General features: G+C 46.3%; 1 protein-coding gene across 8 annotated transcripts in view; it reads left to right on the forward strand.

The window, feature by feature from the left end:
- Positions 1-19,115, forward strand: part of PCBP3 (poly(rC) binding protein 3) — a 92,095-nt gene that overhangs the window by 47,781 nt on the left and 25,199 nt on the right. For 2 of the 8 annotated variants that reach the window (XM_030580087.1, XM_030580091.1), the window contains exons 9-11: positions 1,414-1,455; positions 16,519-16,597; positions 17,509-17,568. In XM_030580087.1, the coding sequence (XP_030435947.1) occupies positions 1,414-1,455; positions 16,519-16,597; positions 17,509-17,568 (181 nt within the window). The remainder of the gene's footprint in view (positions 1-1,413; positions 1,456-16,518; positions 16,598-17,508; positions 17,569-19,115) is intronic. The other 6 variants (XM_030580088.1, XM_030580092.1, XM_030580089.1 and 3 more) reach the window with 3 other exon arrangements.

The raw sequence follows: 19,115 nt of genomic DNA on the forward strand, positions 1-19,115 counted from the left end.
TGTCCCGACAGGAGAAGCTCTCCCATCAGCATAGGTAGCATCATGACTCAGCGCTGCAGTGGCATGGTTGCAGTGCCATAAGTGTAGACAAGCCCTCAGTCTCAGCCTCTGTGGTATGGTAGTGCTGACTACATAGATCCTCTTCGGTGCAAACACAGCAGCTTTCTGAACACCCAACATGGCGCCCCTTCCTGCAACCTCGGAACTAGGGTCCTACCAATTTCACAACCCTGAAAAATGTGTCACAGACTGTGAAATAAGCCCTTCCCTGTGAAATCTGATCTCCCCCTTGCTGCTGGGAGTGCCTCAATTAGGGGGCTCCTAGCTGCAAGTCCTGGCTGGGCTAGGGAGGGAGAGGACTTGTCTTTCCCCTGCACGGCCGCTCTTGTTCTCAGGGGGAGATCAGACTCACCTTAGGGTGCCTCCCTCTGCTGCAGGAAACTCCTTCCCCAGAGGTTCCTGCAGGTGGAGGAGACTTGTGGAGCTGGTCCAATATCCCCGTGCTCCGGGAAGCACCCCAGCTGGGGGCAGGGGGCGGATCTTAGCTGTGAGTCCCTGCTGGGCTGCGAAGGGTCAGGACTTGTCCTTCCCTTGCATGGAAGCTCTGGAATGGCAGGATCAGACCCACTGATTACAACACTGTGAAATTTCAGATGTAAAAAGTGAAAATAGTGAAATTAACCAATTAAAAAACCCTCTGGCCGAGAAATTGATCAAAATGGACTGTGAATTTGGTAGGGCCCTACTCATAACCTTAGAATTATTTAATCAGATTAACACTGGAGAGATTGGAGGTGGTCACATGACAAGGGATTTTCAAGCTAGCAAGCTGCTGCTATGTATTTATACAGCTTCCCAAGCGTGCCACTGTTCAAAAATCTTCAGGGCAATTAGTGCATTGGGTGTAAGAACTGTGCAGCAATTCTGCAGCAACATCCCAGTGCTGACCTCTAAATGAGGATCCTGTAATCCAAAGAGGGGCACTTGGGGACTCATACATACATTTGCTATAATTGTGTATTGTTAAGTGAGGGCTCTGGAGCTGCTTAGTGGGCAGCGCTGCTCCCTGTGACAGAAATCATTTCAAGCAGAGACTCATGCTCATTGTGTAATGCCAGCAGTCTGGGGTGCTGAGTGCTTTATAGTGGCCAGTCCAAAAAAACAGGGCTGACAAGAGTGGTGAGAGGAGCGATTTTAACAGTGGTGATAGGGCTCTTTATGGGGAGGGGGTGGATGCCTTGTCTGGCTTCATTTATACATAAAAAATCCTTTTCCAAAAATCGTAAGGGGCTTCTCCCCCTTCCCAGATTAGCTATTACAGGGGGAAGGAATCTGGATAGAAGCTGCAGCTGAGGCATAGGGCTTAAATGGGCACTACATCCAAACCTAATGACATATCTTTTCCTTCTGCAGGCCTATACAATTCAGGGACAATATGCAATTCCACACCCGGATGTGAGTTTTACCCTAATTTTTCTTATACCCATTTTACTCTTTACGTCACCTGCATGATACTGTTAATTACTACTAATATTAATATTAGACAATAATATTAATAGCATATTCTCAAAGTAACAGTCTGTGTGTAGTATCTGTAATACCTTGAATAGCCTTTTAACCTATTAGCACTAAACTTTATTAATATTGAGGACTTGGCCTGATGTTAAATTATTTGTATTGTTCAGTGCTATCCCTTTACTAAGACATAAACCCTATATGCATTTTGTGCCTCAGAGAATGGTCAAAAATAGTCTTTTCCCTCTATGTCCCCCTCTCCATAAAATGTTGCTAATGAAATATGTACAATGGCTTATTCTGGTGCTTTTGTGAGAGCGTAGCTAAGTTTGATAGCTTGGAGTGTTATGGCTGTCTCATAGACTTTGCTTTCTAAAAGCTGTGCCTTCCCACAGGTTGGTCCGTCTTTGGGTATGTTCTCAGTCATATTGCAAAGGAAGTCTGCGTGTCTGGTGATGCTGATTTCTCTCCCCACTTTCTAGCTATTATTTTAGGCTGATGATTAATTTTACAGTCAAACTGTTCAGTAGCCTAAACATAGATGCACACATTCCTTGTGTTTTGGTGGAAGGGAAGAAATGTCCCAACCACTCTCTTCAGCATGGCTTACAAGCAACAGCCAAAAGTCGGTTGCCTAGAAATGAATGGCAGCACAGGTTTCTGTGTCGAGTTCAATTTCTAGTCAAGACTGGAGAGGAAGGCCCTTGGTGTTCTCTGTCTTTTCTGGTAAGGCTGTGGATTTTTTTCTGTTGATCTTAACTGTTAGTCGTGAGGAGAGGTGACAGAGAGAGGAAAGAAAGAAAAGGAGGCTCTGTGCCAAGTTCATTCCTGGTTAATGCTTATTTCTAGTGAGAAAAACTGGTCACAGGTGAGCAGGGAATAAACACATCCCCTTTGTAGATTTCACCCATGTGGCTCATATGCAGCCCCCAGCATAAATTAAAATTATACTCCTTGACAGGTCCCCCAGGGAAGGTGGGATGGATACAGATGCCACCATCTCCAGGAGGCATCTCTCCCCTGGGGTATAGGCGTGTTCCATATCTTCCGTTGCTGACCTAGTCCATGTCATTTTGAGGCATTCCCTCCTTAGTGTGAGGAGAAGCAGGGAAGAAGGCCAAACCACATGTTTTATAATGGTGGGTGTGAACTAGGGCAAGTGCACTGAGGTGAGGTGAAAAGAGCCAGTCTCTTAGCCTTCCACAGGTGGAGGGAAGAACTCCCAGCTACACGGCTCTCGCTGAGTGTACAAGTAAGAGTGAGTCTAGTAAGACCTCAAGGTTGGGGACCACTTTTACAAAATGTGCACTTATTCCGGTGGGCAGTTTAAGACCCCATCTGTCTCTGGGAAAGCAAGGAAATGGTCAAAGAGGAGGTGAGACAGAGCTGGGGGTCATCCACTTATTGGTGACACTTTGGCCCTGAGGTCTTTATGACCTTCCCCAGTGGCTTTACACAGATGCTGAAGAAGAGGAGTGACAAGGACACCACAGCAGGCAGCCAAAACAGCCCTTTGCATTCCCCTAAAATAAATGGAGCCACTTTGAAAGAATATAGCCCTGACCTGCCAGGGGCCACAGCTGGATCAGCAGTACCATGTAGTCACTAGGACCTAAAGCCACTGACCAACCTAGCAGTGTTAGCACAGATGTCCCACCTCTGTTTGTTGCCCTGAGGAGACCACTGACTGCCAAGACCATGCTATTTCCATGCCCTAGCCCAGCTTGAAGCCTGATTGAATGACACTGTGACGGCTTGCTCAGCAAACCCAGACCTGTGAGCCACTGTGTTACCACTCTGCCTCAGCGGGAGGGTGCTATGCTGCAGCTAAGCTGGGAATCTGTCCCCAACACGCCAGCCTGCTTGCCTTGCCAGCAAACCCTGCAGCATCTGCCAGTCCAGCCCTGCCCCACAGGTAACACACAGTGATCCCCACTCCCAGAGAGACTGAGCACACAGCAGCCTGGTAAGCTGGCTGAGGACCCCCCCTCCCTGACTAACACACAGCACTGAGATGGGTTTTTAACAAAACAAGAATAAGTTTATTAACAAAGGACATAGGCTTATTGGAGTGAAGTCCTTCCCAAGGGGAGCAGTGGGGGCAAAAAACTAACTTGGTTCAAGACTGAATTTGATACATTTATGGAGGGGATGTTATGATTAGATTACCTACAATGGCATGTGGCTCATCTGTGACTGCTAGTAGCAAAAATCCCCAATGGCTAGAGATGGGACACTAGATGGGGAGGACTCTGAGTTACTACAGAAAATTATTTCCCAGATGTTAGGCTAGAGGATCTTGCCCATATGCTCAAGGTTCAACTGATCACCATATTTGGGATCAGGAAGGAATTTTCCCCCAGGTCAGATTGGCAGAGACCCTGGGGGATTTTCACCTTCCTCTGCACCATGGGGAACAGGTCACTTACTGGTTTGAACTAGTGTAAATGGTGAATTCTCTGTAACTTAAAGACTTTAAATCATAATTTGAGGCCTTAAATAATGCAGCCAAAGGTTAGGGGTCTTTTAGAGAAATGTTTCCCAACCTTTTCTTTCTGAGCCCCCCCTCCCCTCCCAGACATGCTATAAAAATTCCATGGCCCCCCTGTACCACAATAACTGGTTTTTTGGATATAAATGCCAGGGCTGCCATTAAGGGGTAGCAAGCTGGTCAGTTGTCCAGGGCCCCATGCTACAGGGGGCATCATGAAGCTAAGTTGCTCAGGCTTCTGCTTCAGCCCTAGGTGGCTGGGCTCAGGGCCCTGGGCTTCAGCCCCATGCAATGGGACTCTGGCTTTCTGCCCTGGGCCTCAGCCAGTCGAACACTGGTCCTGCTTGGCAGACCCTCTGAAACCTGCTTGCGCCCCTGAAAGGGGCCCCAGACCGCTGGTTGAGAACCACTGTTTTAAAGGATGGGATGGGTGAGATGATCCCTTCTGGCCTTAAGGTCTAAGAGTCATTGAGACAGACTCTTAGAACAGGGTCCTTTGCCTCAATAGCATAATGGAAGGACCCTCCTGCAGGAAGTGGCGATGAGACCATGATGAAGTCATATTCCTCTGCATACAATGGTCAGGCTATTGCCTAAGATTAGCTCCATTGTGTCTGTTTGCATGCACAGCCTCACAAACAATCCAGGATATGACAAACCCGTGAGGGTCATGAAAACTGATCCTAGTGATTTAATGGAATATTAAGCTCATACTCTGTTAGTCTATTTGCAAATGCATTCTGTGGGCCTTGTGATGTGATTTTGTCAGATCTTTTAAGCCATGAAGGTTGGCCATAATCAGTACTTGTATGTGAGACTTCCAGCTATGACATATACCTGCAGGTGCTTTAGAAAGTAATACTGGAGATTCAGTAGGTGGACCTCTTCCCTCTGAGGTAGTACTGAGGTAGGACTTCATATGTGGTTAGTGGCTCTGTGCTGTTAGAATCCCGACTTTTAGACAAAATGTAAAGTAGAAATGCCTTTGCGCTTTCCACAAAAATGAGTGCCATGGTGAAATTCTACTCCCCAAAATCTGTGGCATGGGTTTGATATTCTTCCCTTCCTGGCCTCCTTTGTTGTATATTTTTTTTGTGCGCAGTTTGAAGGCTACCAACTCCTACTTAGAGGTGGTTGCATTTCAGTGGTGAGTGAAGTGGTTGCCTTCTCTATAGTTGGCAATCATTTTATGAAATTTGTAGAGTGTGTTGATTGAAGAGCCAATGGCTGGATGAGTGTAATCAGGCGCAGAATTAGCTCACCAGTCATCAGAGTGCCTGCCTGTTGTTGGCCCCCGTGTCCCTCCCAGACCCTGGTGCCCTTGTCTTGGGTGCTGCCCCCTGGCAGTACCCCACTCTCTCTGGATCTCCCCACGCAGGGGAACAACCACCTCCTATCCCCACGTCACCTCAGTCGTGGCCACTGCCAGTGTCTATCTAGCCTCTTTGCCCTGGAGCGGACTGCAGTCTATCAGCCAATCATCACAGGCAACCCCAATACCTATATGGGCCTAGGACCAGGCCCTGCAGCCTGGGGAGTTGCTGGCCTAGTGTTTCCCAGCCCCCAAGGCCTTTCCCCAGCCCTGCCTCACTCTAGGTCCCTGGGTGAGTTCCCCAGCAGCCAGCCCTGTCTCTCTCTCCAGTCAGAGTGAGACTCCTGAGCTTCTGGCTGCCCTGGCCTTCTTATAAGGCCTAGTTGCTCAGTTTGGGGCGTGGCCCCAGCAGCAGCTACTTCCAATAGGCCAGGGTTTTGCTCCCTTCTGCAGCCCCAGCCCTCTGCAGGGCTTTTCCAACCCCTTCCGAGCTGGAGTGGGTGTTCACCTCACTACAATGAGTAATAGAAAGAAGCTGTGTTGCTATTAATATGCTTGATTGGCCCGATGCTTGTATTTAAATGCTAAGCAGATATGGGCCTGGTAGTAATTAGATGGGAGACCAGGGCAAGGTGAGGTCTGTGGAATCCATGTATCCTTTGTGTACCAGGCACACTGACCTGAGCTCTTGCTAGCTACTAACAGGATACCAGAGTCTCCTTTTGTTTGCGAGGTAACCGTATTGGATTTGATTTACTATCTCCCTGGAATGTGGTCATCACAAATAAAGACAAGTCTTTATTTGGCAGATAGATGCATGGATACTTCACGTAAGCCTGTACTGTCCACATTTAGTTTTGCAATTTTGATTCATTCTTGCCAGTATTCACATTTGTTGCGGCTTTTATTATTTTGGAGTGGAGTTGGGGAGGAAGGGGATACAGAAGATTTTTGAGGAGCAAATATACAGATGAATATTGGGACTTTTTTTTTGACAAAATACTTGATAAAAATGGAAAACATGATTTATTTGAAATGTTTTGTCCTTTTTTATACACAACAAAGAAATAAGATACAAGAAGCTGCTTTACTGCAATGTGAAGATAGAGATTTAATTGCATGCTGCCAGGAAGCCAGATGCTCCCCTGGTGTAAACTGGCATTACTGCAGTGAGCTGTCTGACACAGGGCATTCAGGGTTAGGGTTCCCTGGGCAACTTCATTTGTGTCCCCTTCACTTATGCTTTACAACAGCACCTCTTATACCCTGACCATACGATTCTAGGATATGTGTGACATGTTTAACTGGATCGCCCCATCCCTGCGACACACGTGCGTAGCACTTCATATCACTTATGCAACAGATGTCATTACAAAGACAAAATATGCCACGGTGGCCTCTCAGTTCAGCACAAGGGCAAACAATGGTAACCTCTGTGTGAACCACTGGCAGATGCTGTTGGCAAAGGAGCCGAAGGGAATCAGGTGCCCAACTCCCAATGAGCATCAATGAGATGTGGGCACCTAATTTTCGTAGACCCTCCTAAAATCTTAGCTGTAACCCCCCTTGCTCTGTGTTGTGCAATCTGCTATTGAACAATTCATTGCAAATCTCATGTTGTTCAATAATCAATATGGTTTAACATTGATATTTTTGGCCGGTAGGTTTAAAACACATGACTACTTGCATAACAACGTACAAATAAAAGCTTTTATGGTGTCACAAAAGACGCTTCTGAAAATGGAAACTACTGAAATGATGTTTACTATGCAACCAAATGTAGTGGTAATACCACAGAGACTGGGCCAAATTCTGTTTGACAGGTTAGAGGCACTGTTTAACAGAGATCAGTGTTACCCATTTGTTTCCAATATATCCCTTTTAACATAGCATTGTATATTTTTTTTCTAGGACGTTTTTATTTTATATATTTCAATTTCACTCCTTAAATAGACTGTGAATAATGATGAGTGTACTTTGCTAGTCAGATCAACATGCCCTTTCTCCTAATTGTCCTTCTCAGTACATCCCAGCGTTGACTCAGACTGTATTTCTTATTGTTATGATGTAGCTGTCTGACAGAGGAACAAAACACATTCTGGTATATGCTGTATTGTGGAAGCATTTGTGCTCTGCTCAGTGATAGGCAAATAAGATTTGTGTTTTGTTCAATACTCTGTGGCCAAATCCTGCAGAATTTACAGAGACTTCATTCAGCACCTGAGTAATTTGGCTCTGTATTTGTGTCTCTTTCAAGGGTTTATTATTTAAAACAATACTCAATTATTTAGTTAATGGAAATATGAAAACAATTTTACAAGGTAATTTTCTCTTTCACTTGCTGCAGGGCACATTTGTCTTTGATCTTTCCCTTTTTACTGATATTGTAGCAACATTGTTATCCTGGGGATTTGTAACTATCCATAAGGAATTAATGAATACATATATCCTGGGCCAAACCCCGAATTCTTTTCTCAGTTTTCCCGTGGATAAATTGGTCACTCAAGTGAATGGGAGTTTTATCTCATTCAGGACTTCAGGATGGCCCTTGGGCATTCATGTACAGATTGAGACAGGTAGTATCTGTTTGGAACTTGCAATGGAAGGGAAGCCAGTGGTGACCGAGAGGCTAGGTTTTTTTGGAGTATGATGAGCATAGGAACTGTTTTAGCACAGTGGGACCTGATACTGTGTGTCCCGAGCCATGCACCAGATTTCCCAGTTACCCTTAATAGGGTATAAGCAGACATTTTGCCATTACTGTGACAGACTCAGGCCAGTGGTGTACAGGAGTCTGGTAGAGGGCAAATATACTGGTCACTGGATGAGTAGTTTTCTGTTCCCTGAGTGACCAGAGCAGGGGCTGCACTAGAGTAATCAGGAGCCTGCTAGAACCAGTTAAGGCAGACAGGCTGATTAGAACACCTGCAGCCAATCAAGGCAGGCTAATCAGGGCACCTGGGTTTAAAAGGGAGCTTACTCCAGTCAGGGAGGGGGGAGCCAGAGGAGAGGAAGTGCATGTGAGGAGCTGGAAGCAAGAGGCACAAGGAGCTGAGAGTGAGAGGGTGTGCTGCTGGAGGACTAAGGAGTACAAGCGTTATCAGACACCAGGAGGAAGGTCCTGAGGTGAGGATAAAGATGGTGTTTGGAGGAGGCCATGGGGAAGTAGCCCAGGGAGTTGTAGCTGTCATGCAGCTGTTACAGGAGGCACTATAGACAGCTGCAATCCACAGGGCCCTGGGCTGGAACCTGGAGTAGAGGGCGGGCCCAGGTTCCCCCCAAACCTCCCAACTCCTGATCAGACACAGGAGGAGTTGACCCAGACTGTGGGGAAGATCACTGAGGTGAGCAAATCTGCCAATAAGCGCAGGACCCACCAAGGTAGAGGAGGAACTTTGTCACAGTACCTAGTGATGCTCTCCCATCATGGCAGGTCCGTTACCAGGATATGTCATCATAGTTCTATACTGTGAACCTGAGTAAAGAGGAGGAGGAGATGGGTGATGGTGATTGGGGACTCCCTCCTAAGGGGGTTGGAGTCATCCATCTGCTGTCCAGACCAGGAAACTCGAGAAGTGCGCTGCTTGCCAGGAGCTAGAATTCAGAATGTGACGGAATGTCTGCCAAGACTGATCAAGCTCTCGGACTGCTGCCCCTTCCTACTTCTCCATGTGAGCACCAATGATACTGCCCAGAATGACCAAGAGTGGGTCAATGCAGACTACGTGGCTCTGGGAAGAAGGATAAAAGCGTTTGAGGTGCAAGTCATGTTCTCGTCCATCCTCTCTGTTGAAGGAAAAGGCCCAGATAGGGACCATTGAATTTTGGAGGTAAATGCGCAGTAATGCTTTGGATTCTTTGACCCTGGGATGTTGTTCCGGGAAGAAGGATTGCTAGGTAGAGATGGGATCCACCTAATGAAGAGAGGGAAAAGCATCTTCGCAGGCAGCCTTGCTAATCTAGTGAGGAGGGCTTTAAACTAGGTTCACCAGGGGATGGTGACATTGCCACCACCACAGAAAGAATAGCAAATATGCAGGCAACCAGCGTGGCTTAACAGTGAAATCTTCAGTGAGCTTAAATTAAAAAAGGAAGCTTACAAGAAGTGGAAATTTGGACAGACGACTAGGGAGGAGTATAAAAACATTGCTAGAGCATGCAGGGGTGTAATCAGGAAGGCCAAGACACAGATGGAGTTGCAGCTAGCAAGGGATGTGAAGGGTAACAAGAAGGGTTTCTACAGGTATGTTAGCAACAAGAAGGTCAGGGAAAGTGTAGGACCCTTAATGAATGAGGGAGGCAACCTAGTGACAGAGGATGTGGAAAAAGCTGAAGTACTCAGTGCTTTTTTGCCTTGGTCTTCACAGACAAGGTCAGCTCCCAGACTGCTGCACTGGGCAGCACAGTATGGGGAGGAGATGAGCAGCCCTCGGTGGTGAAAGAAATGGTTAAGGACTATTTAGAAAAGCTGGACGTGCACAAGTCCATGGAGGTGGATCTAAGGCATCCGAGGGTGCTGAGGGATTTGGCTGATGTGATTGCAGAGCCATTGGCCATTATCTTTGAAAACTCATGGTGATCGGGGAAGATCTGGGTCGGCTGAAAAAAGGCAAATATAGTGCCCATATTAAAAAAGAGGAGAAAGAGAACTCCAGGAACTACAGACTGGTCAGCCTCCCCTCAGTCCTTGGAAAAATGATGGAGCAGGTCCTCAAGGAATCCATCTTGAAGCACTTGGAGGAGAGGAAGGTGATCAGGAACAGTCAGTATGGATTCACCAAGGGCAAGCCATCCCTGACCGACCTGATTGTCTTCTATGATGAGATAACTGGCTCTGTGGATATGGTGAAAGCAGTGGATGTGATGTATCTTGACTTTAGCAGTGCTTTTGATACGATGTCCCACAGTATCCTTGACAGCAAGTTAAAAAAGTATGGATTGGCTGAATGGACTATAAGCTGGCTAGATTGTCTGGCTCAGTGGGTAGTGATCAACTGCTCGATGTCTAGTGGACAGCCTGTATCAATCGGAGTGCCCCAGGGGTCAGTCCTGGGGCTGGTTTTGTTCAGCATCTTCATTAATAATCTGGATAATGGGACTAATTGCACCCTCCTCAAGTTCACAGATGACACTAAACTAGGGGGAGGTAGATATGCTGGAGGGTTGGGATAGGGTCCAGAGTTACCTAGACAAATTGGAGGATTGGGCCAAAAGAAATCTGATGAGATTCAACAAGGACAAGTGCAAAGTCCTGCAGTTAGGAAGGAAGAATTCCATGCATCTCTACAGGCTGGGGACCTACTCGCTATGCAGCAGTTCTGCAGAAAAGGACCTGGGGATTACAGTGGATGAGAAACTGGATATGAGTCAGCAGTGTGCCCTCGTTGCCAAGAAGGCCAACGGCATATTGGGCTGTATTAGTAGGAGCATTGCCAGGAGATCGAGGGAAGTAATTATTCCCCTCTATTCAGCACTGGTGAGGCCACACCTGGAGTATTGTGTCCGGTTTTGCTCCCCCCACTACAGAAGGGATATGGAGAAATTGGAGCGAGTCCAGCGGAGGGCAACAAAAATGATTAGGGGGCTGGAGCACATGATTTACAAGGAGATGCTAAGGGAACTGCAGAAGAGAAGAGTGGTGGGGATTTGATAGCAGCCTTCAACTACCTGAAGGAGGGTTCCAAAGAGGCTGGAGCTCAGCTATTCTCAGTGGTGGCGGATGAGAGAACAAGGAGCAATGGTCTCAAGTTGCAGTGGGGGAGGTCTAGGTTGGATATTAGGAAACACTATTTCACTAGGAGGGTGGTGAATCACTGGAATGGGTTACCTAGGGAGGGGTGGTGGAATCTCCTGCCTTCGAGGTTTTCAAGGCCTGGCTTGACAAAACCCTGGCTGGGATGATTTAGTTGAAGTTGGTCCTGCTTTGAGCAGGGGGCTGGACTAGATGACCTCCTGAGATCTCTTCCAATGCTAATATTCCTTGATTCTTTGATTCTATGCCTGGAGGTAAGTGGGGAGGTGGGATACAGGGAGGAGACACAAGGAGAAGCATGCAACATGGGAGGCCTCCTGATTCATACTGAGAAAGTAGGGCAATCGGCTAGTTATGTTAGGTGCCTGTACATGAACACAAGAAGCCTGGGAAACAAAAAGGAAGAATTGGAAGTCCTGGCACAGTCAAGATGCCACAGTGAAGGTGGATGGCAACCTGGGCAGCAGTGACCATGAGATGGTCGAGTTCAGGATCCTGACAAAAGGAAGAAAGGAAAGCAGCAGAATACGGTCCATGGACTTCAGAAAAGCAGACTTTGACTCACTCAGGGAACTGACGGGCAGGATCCCCTGGGAGGCTAATATGAGGGGGAAAAGAGTCCAGGAGAACTGGCTGTATTTTAAAGAAGCCTTTTTGAGGGCACAGGAACAAACAATCCCAATGTGCCAAAAGAATAGCAAATATAGCAAGTGACCAGCTTGGCTTAACAGAGAAATCTTCAATGAGCTTAAATATAAAAAGGAAGCTTACAAGAAGTAGAAACTTGGACAGATGACTGGTGAGGGGTATAAAAATATTGCTCAAGCATGCAGGGGTGTAATCAGGAAGGCCAAGGCACAACTGGAGTTGCAGATAGTAAGGAATGTGAAGGGTAACAAGAATGGCAATGAAATGATTGATATGAGCCTTCAACTAACTGAAGGGAGGTTACAAAGAGGATGGAACTCAGCTGTTCTCAGTGGTACCAGATGACAGAACAAGAAGCAAGGGTCTCAAGTTGCAGTGGGGAGGTTTAGGTTGGATATTAGGAAACACTATTTCACTGGGAGGGTGGTGAAGCACTGGAAGGGTTACCTATGGGTGTGGTGGAATCTCTTTCCTTAGAGGTTTTTAAGGCCTACTTGACAAAGCCCTGGCCGGGATGATTTAGTTGAGGTTGGTCCTGCTTTGAGCAGGGGGTTGGACTAGTTGGCCTCCTGAGGTCTCTTCCAACCCTAATCTTCTATGATTCTATGAAATGCTGGCTCACAACACTTTCCTCGCAGCTCTTGCCAGCTATTCAGAGTACAGACATTAGAAATATAGGACATGTTGTAAGCCGTTTAGGCATTGGTTTAAACAGCTGCTTTACCTGAATGCCTGGATGCGGAGTTCCGTACGTTTTCTGAGATTTTTCATTACACTCAGGTGCGTTTGTTACATATCCATATGAAAAATATTTTCATTCAATAACAGAAACAGATAGGGTTTCACTGTTTTCGCTGGCCCAGAGCAGCTCCCATGAATGGTCTGTGGCTCCTGAAGTAATTCCATTGGGCAAAACATCATCTCTTCACACTGATGTAGTTAGGAATGCTCAGGTCAATGAGCAATCTGATTGGCTTTACTCCGCTTTCCATTTCACAGCCCCAATAGCAGTGGGCAGGAGTTGTGTCGTTCAGGGCAGGAAGGATGGGAAAGCTAGCCTGGTAATGGTGGCAGTGAGGAAACTGCTCTTGTAAGGTGCTGCACAGCAGCTGTTCTTGTATGGCAGCGATGAGAGGCTTCAGCATGGAGATGCTAATTTTAAAAGAGGAAAGTGAAGGGGTAAAGAACCATTGAAAATGAACCCCAAGAGATTGTTTTGGTCTCCATTTTAGTGTAAAGCGATAAGGTCTGTTTTTTAGAAAATAATCCTGTTTTTTTGTTTCATTTAGAGCAGGGGTGAAAATCTGTCCCTTGAGCTCCTGCTGGGAAACGGGGTCTGGGGCTTGCCCTGCTCCCACACTCCAGCCGGGGAGCGGGGTTGGAGGCTGCTCCACACACGCAGGCAAAGCTCCCAGAAGCAGCAGCATGTCCCCCCTCTGGTTCCTATGCTTAGGGGCAGCCGGAGGGCTGCATGTGCTGCCTCCGCCCCCGCACCATCCCCACAGCTCCCATTGGCCGGGAACTGCAGACGGAGCAGTGTGCAGAACAGCCTGGCCACACCTCCACATAGGAGCTGAAGGGGGGACATGTTGCTGTTCCCTGGAGCTGCATCATGTAAGCGCCACCCAGAGCATGCACCCCTGACTGCCTCCCATGCCTCAACCTCCTGCCCCAGCCATGATCCCACTCCCTCACCCTAACCCCCTGCCCCAGCCCAGAGTCCCCTCCCACACCCTGAACTCCTCATTTCTGGCCTCACCCCAAGGCCTGCACCCCCAGCCAGAGCTCACCCTCCCCCATGCCCCAACCCCCTGCTCCAGCCCTGATCCCCCTCCCACCCTCCGAACTCCTTGGTCCCAGCCTGGGGGACCCTCCTACACCCAAATCCTGCATCCCTAGCCCCACCCCAGAGCCACACCTCCAGCAGGAGTCCTCCTCCTCACCTGCTCTTGCACCCCAATCCCAATTTCGTGAGCATTCATGGCCCACCATACAATTTCCATACCCAGATGTGGCCCTCAGGCCAAAAAGTTTGCCTACCCCTGAGTTAGAGAGTTGTCTGCCCAGTAGACTAACATGTCTTATTCCCAGGTTTCCATGTTGGTTTGCTGGAATCATACTGCATGTGACATTAGGAGTTATTCTCATTTTGATTCATTGGGACTTATACACAAAACTCTGTGTGCACTGACATGACACTGTGCCCCCTTGATCAGTAAAGTCTTGAGAGAGTTTAAAAGCTGACACTTCATGTCTGTTGTTGCACTAGAACACCTGATGCAAGCTCACCCTCTTGGGTTGGTTGGATTCTGGCCTATTATTCCTTAACTTTAGCAAAGCATTTGATACAGTCTTCCACAGTATTCCTGCCAACAAGTTAAAGAAGTATGGATTGGATGAATGGACTATAAGGTGGAAAGAAAGCTGGCTAGATCGTTGGGCTCAATGGGTAGTGATCAATGGCTCAATGTTTAGTTGGCAGTCAGTGTCAAGTGGAGTGCCCCAGGGGTTGGTCCTGGGGCAGGTTTTGTTCAATATCTTCATTAATGATCTGGAGGATGGCGTTGATTGGACTCTCAGCAAGTTTGCAGATGACATTAAACTGGGAGGAGTGGTAGATACGCTGGAGGGTAGGGATAGGATACAGAGGGACTTAGACAAATTAGATGATTGGGCCAAAAGAAATCCGGTGAGGTTCAACAAGGACAAGTGCAGAGTCCTGCACTTAGGATGGAAGAATCCCATTCACTGTTACAGACTAGGGACCGAATGGCTAGGCAGAAGTTCTGCAGAAAAGGACCTGGGGGTTACAGTTGTCGAGAAGCTGGGTATGAGTCAACAGTGTGCCCTTGTTACCGAGAAGATTAACGGAATTTTGAGCTGTATAAGTAGTGGCATTGCCAGCAGATTGAGGGATGTGATCATTCCCCTCTCTTCGACATTGGTGAGGCCTCCTCTGGAGTACTGTGTCTGGTTTTGGGCCCCACACTACAAGAAGGATGTGGAAAAATTGGAAAGAGTCCAGCAGAGGGTAACAAAAATGATTAGGGGCTGGAGCACGTGATTTATGAGGACAGGTCGGGGGAACTGAGCTTATTTAGTCTGCAGAAGAGAAGAACGAAGGGGGATTTGGTAGCTGTTTTCAACTACCAGAAAGGGGGTTCCAAAGAGGATGGATCTAGACTGTTCTCAGTGGTAGCAGATGACAGAACAAGCAGTAATGGTCTCAAGTTGCAGTGGGGGAGGTTTCGGTTGAATATTAGGAAAAACTTTTTCACTAGGAGGGTGGTGAAGCACTGGAATGTGTTACCTAGGGAGGTGGTGGAATCACTTTCCTTAAAGGTTTTTAAGGTCAGGCTTGACAAAGCCCTGGCTGGGATGATTTAGTTGGGAATTGGTCCTGCTTTGAGCAGGGAGGGGTTGGACTAGATACCTCCTGAGGTCCCCTCCAACCCTGATATTCTATGATTCTATGATACTCTTTTCTACTAGCTTGTTTAAAAGTTGACACTTTGCATGCCAAATGCTTCTGATGTTCTTACTTGCCAGCTCTCTGGTAACTGACTGATAGATACCATTTACAAAACTCCTCTCCGCTTTCCCGCCTGGTTTCTTCTGCCTCCAGTGCTTCACCCTCACCACTGCTGATGTCAGACTCCCCTGCACTCCCTCCCTCAGATGTGCTGCAGGAGCCAGTACCTTTAGGATGTTGTTTCACATGCAAATTTAAATGACAGCTCCCCTACATATCTGCGGGGGACTGGACTCATTGATGTAACAGGTCTTTTCCATTTCTGATGTCTGTGATTCTGTTAAACTTCCCAGGCCACCAAAGCTCTAGAAGATTATTGAAGGGGGAGTGATACAGGGCACTCCTTCCTGCATACACAGCAAAATCTCAAAGGAGGCCTTATCAGGATGAAATTTCTATCTCTTCAATTTTCTTAAATTTGAAGCAATAAAACAGAGCACAAAATGTATTCCAAACACATCATTCTTCTGAGGTCTCCTTTTAAGGGGCCAGGAGAAGACTCCGAGCACAACAAGGGATATACAGGCTCTGAAATACTTACCTGTTTTAGCTGAAGCCCATGTTTTGCCAACTGCTGGGTGGTTTGTCTTGAAAAAGTGACTACTTCAAGAGCTACAATTGGTTTGGCAGCTAGATACATTTTCCTTTAAATGTGCAGTATCCAAGTCAAGCTAGGGGAACATCCAGTGGGTAATGAACCAAAATGGCTAATTACTGAACATTTCTGAGAGCTATCCCAGGAACTAACCATGCTTTAAAAATATTGGAATTTGATTGTTATGGACCAGGCAGCATATTTGACACTGCTCAGATATTTTTACAGCTATTCTCAGCTAGCAGCAGTCAGTCACAGTGAGTTACTAGGTCTGATCAGCCAAGTTGCAGCTGGAATTGCTTTGCTTTGACACCCTTCTAGCTGCTTGGACAGGACAGCTCCTTGTTCCGTAAGGGCACCTGACGCTATCTGTGAGCTGGCAGGATCAGGAGAGACCTGCACTGACAAAGTTAAATGATTTTAGTTAGAGACTAAAACTGGGCTTGCTGCTGGTATCGTACTTCAGACCCTGATCAAGCACTTCTGCTAAAGATTTGGGCTTTACTGTATCTACCCAGGCCAAGTCCTTCTGTTAATGTCGTATTTGCCATGTTTTAACATGGCGTCCTGCTTTGGTTTTTTTATTATAATTTTGTTCTTAATTTTTTTGGTGTGACTTGTTGTATTCTATAACAATAACCTTCTTAGTTCTAATGTCCCTCCTACCCCTCAGCAGTTGACCAAGCTCCACCAGTTGGCTATGCAGCAAACCCCCTTTACTCCCCTTGGACAGACCACCCCCGCTTTCCCTGGTACGTACCCAGATGCCCTTTACAGATTTCCTTCTCTTCTTACCTGTAGAGTTTCTCTCTCTTTCTAAGCTTGCTTTATTTAATGGAAATAAATAGGACAAGTAAAGTGAAGTTGCAAATGTCAATGGTGAAAAGTTCACAAAGATCAGTATTTCAAAGTGCTTTTCCTTATGGCTCAGTTCCCTGTAATTGTGCTTGTACAGTCTGCTCTTGGGAAGCCATGTTTATCTGCTTCCTGCTTTTCTAGCTTGAATAGAGGTTAATTAACCTTGGGATAAAACTAATATTTGTGGGCCCTTTCTAGCAAGAGGAGTGGGTATTCACTTCCACGGGTTGGTATGTCCTTTGGGAGATATCCATGCACTCTGACAGTGCTTCATTTGTTGAGCATTGTCTGCAGATTCCAAAATCTGTAAAGGTTGTGGAAATTCCTTTCAGCTCTTCCTATTGATCTCAATCAGTATCCAGGATGCTCTCTTCATATGCACAAAGTAGCAGTAGGATGTCGACAGAAACGTGCCATGCATGAAGCTTCTTTGTTTTGTGCTTCATGGGAAGTGGTGGGAATTAACCATAGTTTTAGGGGGAAATCCTATCCTCTGGTGAAGGAGGCCTTTGAAGAAGTATGCTACAGTGGAGGACCCCCAGGACTCTAGTTAGGGCTATGTCTCAAACTTTGCTAGCAGAATTGATAATACAGTTTAATTTTTTCATTGTGAACTAGGGTGGCAGCTATAAAGTAGGGAATTAAAATACTTAAAATACCTTCATTTCACTCGATGGTCAAAATGCCAACTGGAAATTCCTTTTCTGCCATTTTGTCCATCATATTTTGAGCTTCCTAGATGAAGTGACATTGCTTATCTCCTTGAAGGCAAAAGCATTAAATCTGTTTCTTCTTTGCTCTTCAGGAGAAAAGCTGCCCTTACATTCCTCCGAAGAAGCTCAAAATCTGATGGGCCAATCATCAGGTAAAATAAAAGCTACAGGGAAATTAGTAGGCTTCTGTTGCAATATTTCTTGAATAGGACCCTATCATTGCTGTAATCATACATAGAGTGTCTTATTGTGTTGACAAGACAGTGCGACTTCCGGTGGGCAAGAACTGATGGTGTAGAACAGTACCTGCCATTTTCCTTCTACAGTATGTCCAAGGAAGTGAATAAATTTGCCCATACTGTACTGTACTTCAATAGTCCACAAATATAGTCTCTTCATATGTGTGTATCATTCACGCTAATGAGTATTATGCATGGTCAAGAAAATAACAGAATTATGACCTATATTATTGTATTTGATTTGTATAAAGTTCTCCATGGGATAACAGAAGAATACCCATGAGAGGCATGAGACAGCATTGCTCTGTTAGTGTAGATTTATTAATCCATCCAGAGTAAGATAGCTTTCTAAACTATGCAATGCATTAATGTATCTGAGTAAAGTTGTCATTTTTGATAAATTCCTATTTCAAATTTTCTGCGCTGACAAGCTAACACATGCCAGCACAGACTTTCTTTAATAATAATGATTGTTTATATCTTAAATGCAGTCAGAACAGGGTGTTTTTAGCCCTTGAGAGTAAATGATAGAAGAAATTAACCACTTGAAAAATATTGTTGACATTCACATAACATAAAATACCTTTAATTTAAATATACATTTGCAAAATAATCATTTCATAATATGGCCTAGTGCTAATAAGTTAATTTATTTTCCAGTGAATATTTTATTCTTCATGCCAATGAAAGGAATTTTGGGGATCTTATTGTACTATAATATCTCTTGTTGGGAAATGGAAGTACATTTTGTTAAAGCAGTATGGGCATATTTTATGGGCTATATCCTCAGCCCATGTAAATCAGTTTAGCTCCAATGAAGCCAATGGAGTCACGTCTATTTATGTCAGCTGAAGATCTCACCTTATGTTTAAATCGTAGCCTTATGTATAGTGACTTGTATTTTTAGTAAAAGTCATGGACAGGTCACAGGCAATAAAAAAAAATTTACGGCCCGTGACCTGTCCATGACTTATGTTAAAAATGGCTGTGATTAAATCTTGGGAGGACAGGGGGGTATTGCACTGGGCCTACTTCTTGGAGGGTGTCTAGGGGGTGGGATCAGGGGAGGGATTCTGTTGGGGGGGGCATCCGGGGCCAGTGGCACCAGCTGTCCAGGCCAACGAACTGCGGCTGCTCCAGCCAACTAGCTGGCTGGGGACCGCTGCCTGGGGCTGCCGGAGAAGGAGCTTGTGTGGCTGTGCCCCGGGCCACTCCAGCAGTGGCTGGTGTGGATGTACTGGGGGCCCCCTGAGCAGCTGACCCCATTGCCAGCTGCTTGGGCAGCCCTGGGGTCGGCCACACTGGTCCCTGAAGAAGTCACAGAGATCATGGAAAATTGCGGAATCCGTGACTTCCACAACTTCCGTGACAGACGTGGATACTGACATAGCATCCCCTCGCCTCGCCCCCACTATGAATTTTGTAACTGTGTAACATATCGATTTAGAAAATGTCTCCTG

Source organism: Gopherus evgoodei, chromosome 11 (genome assembly GCF_007399415.2).
Source record: "Gopherus evgoodei ecotype Sinaloan lineage chromosome 11, rGopEvg1_v1.p, whole genome shotgun sequence".
Classification (NCBI taxonomy): domain Eukaryota; kingdom Metazoa; phylum Chordata; order Testudines; family Testudinidae; genus Gopherus; species Gopherus evgoodei.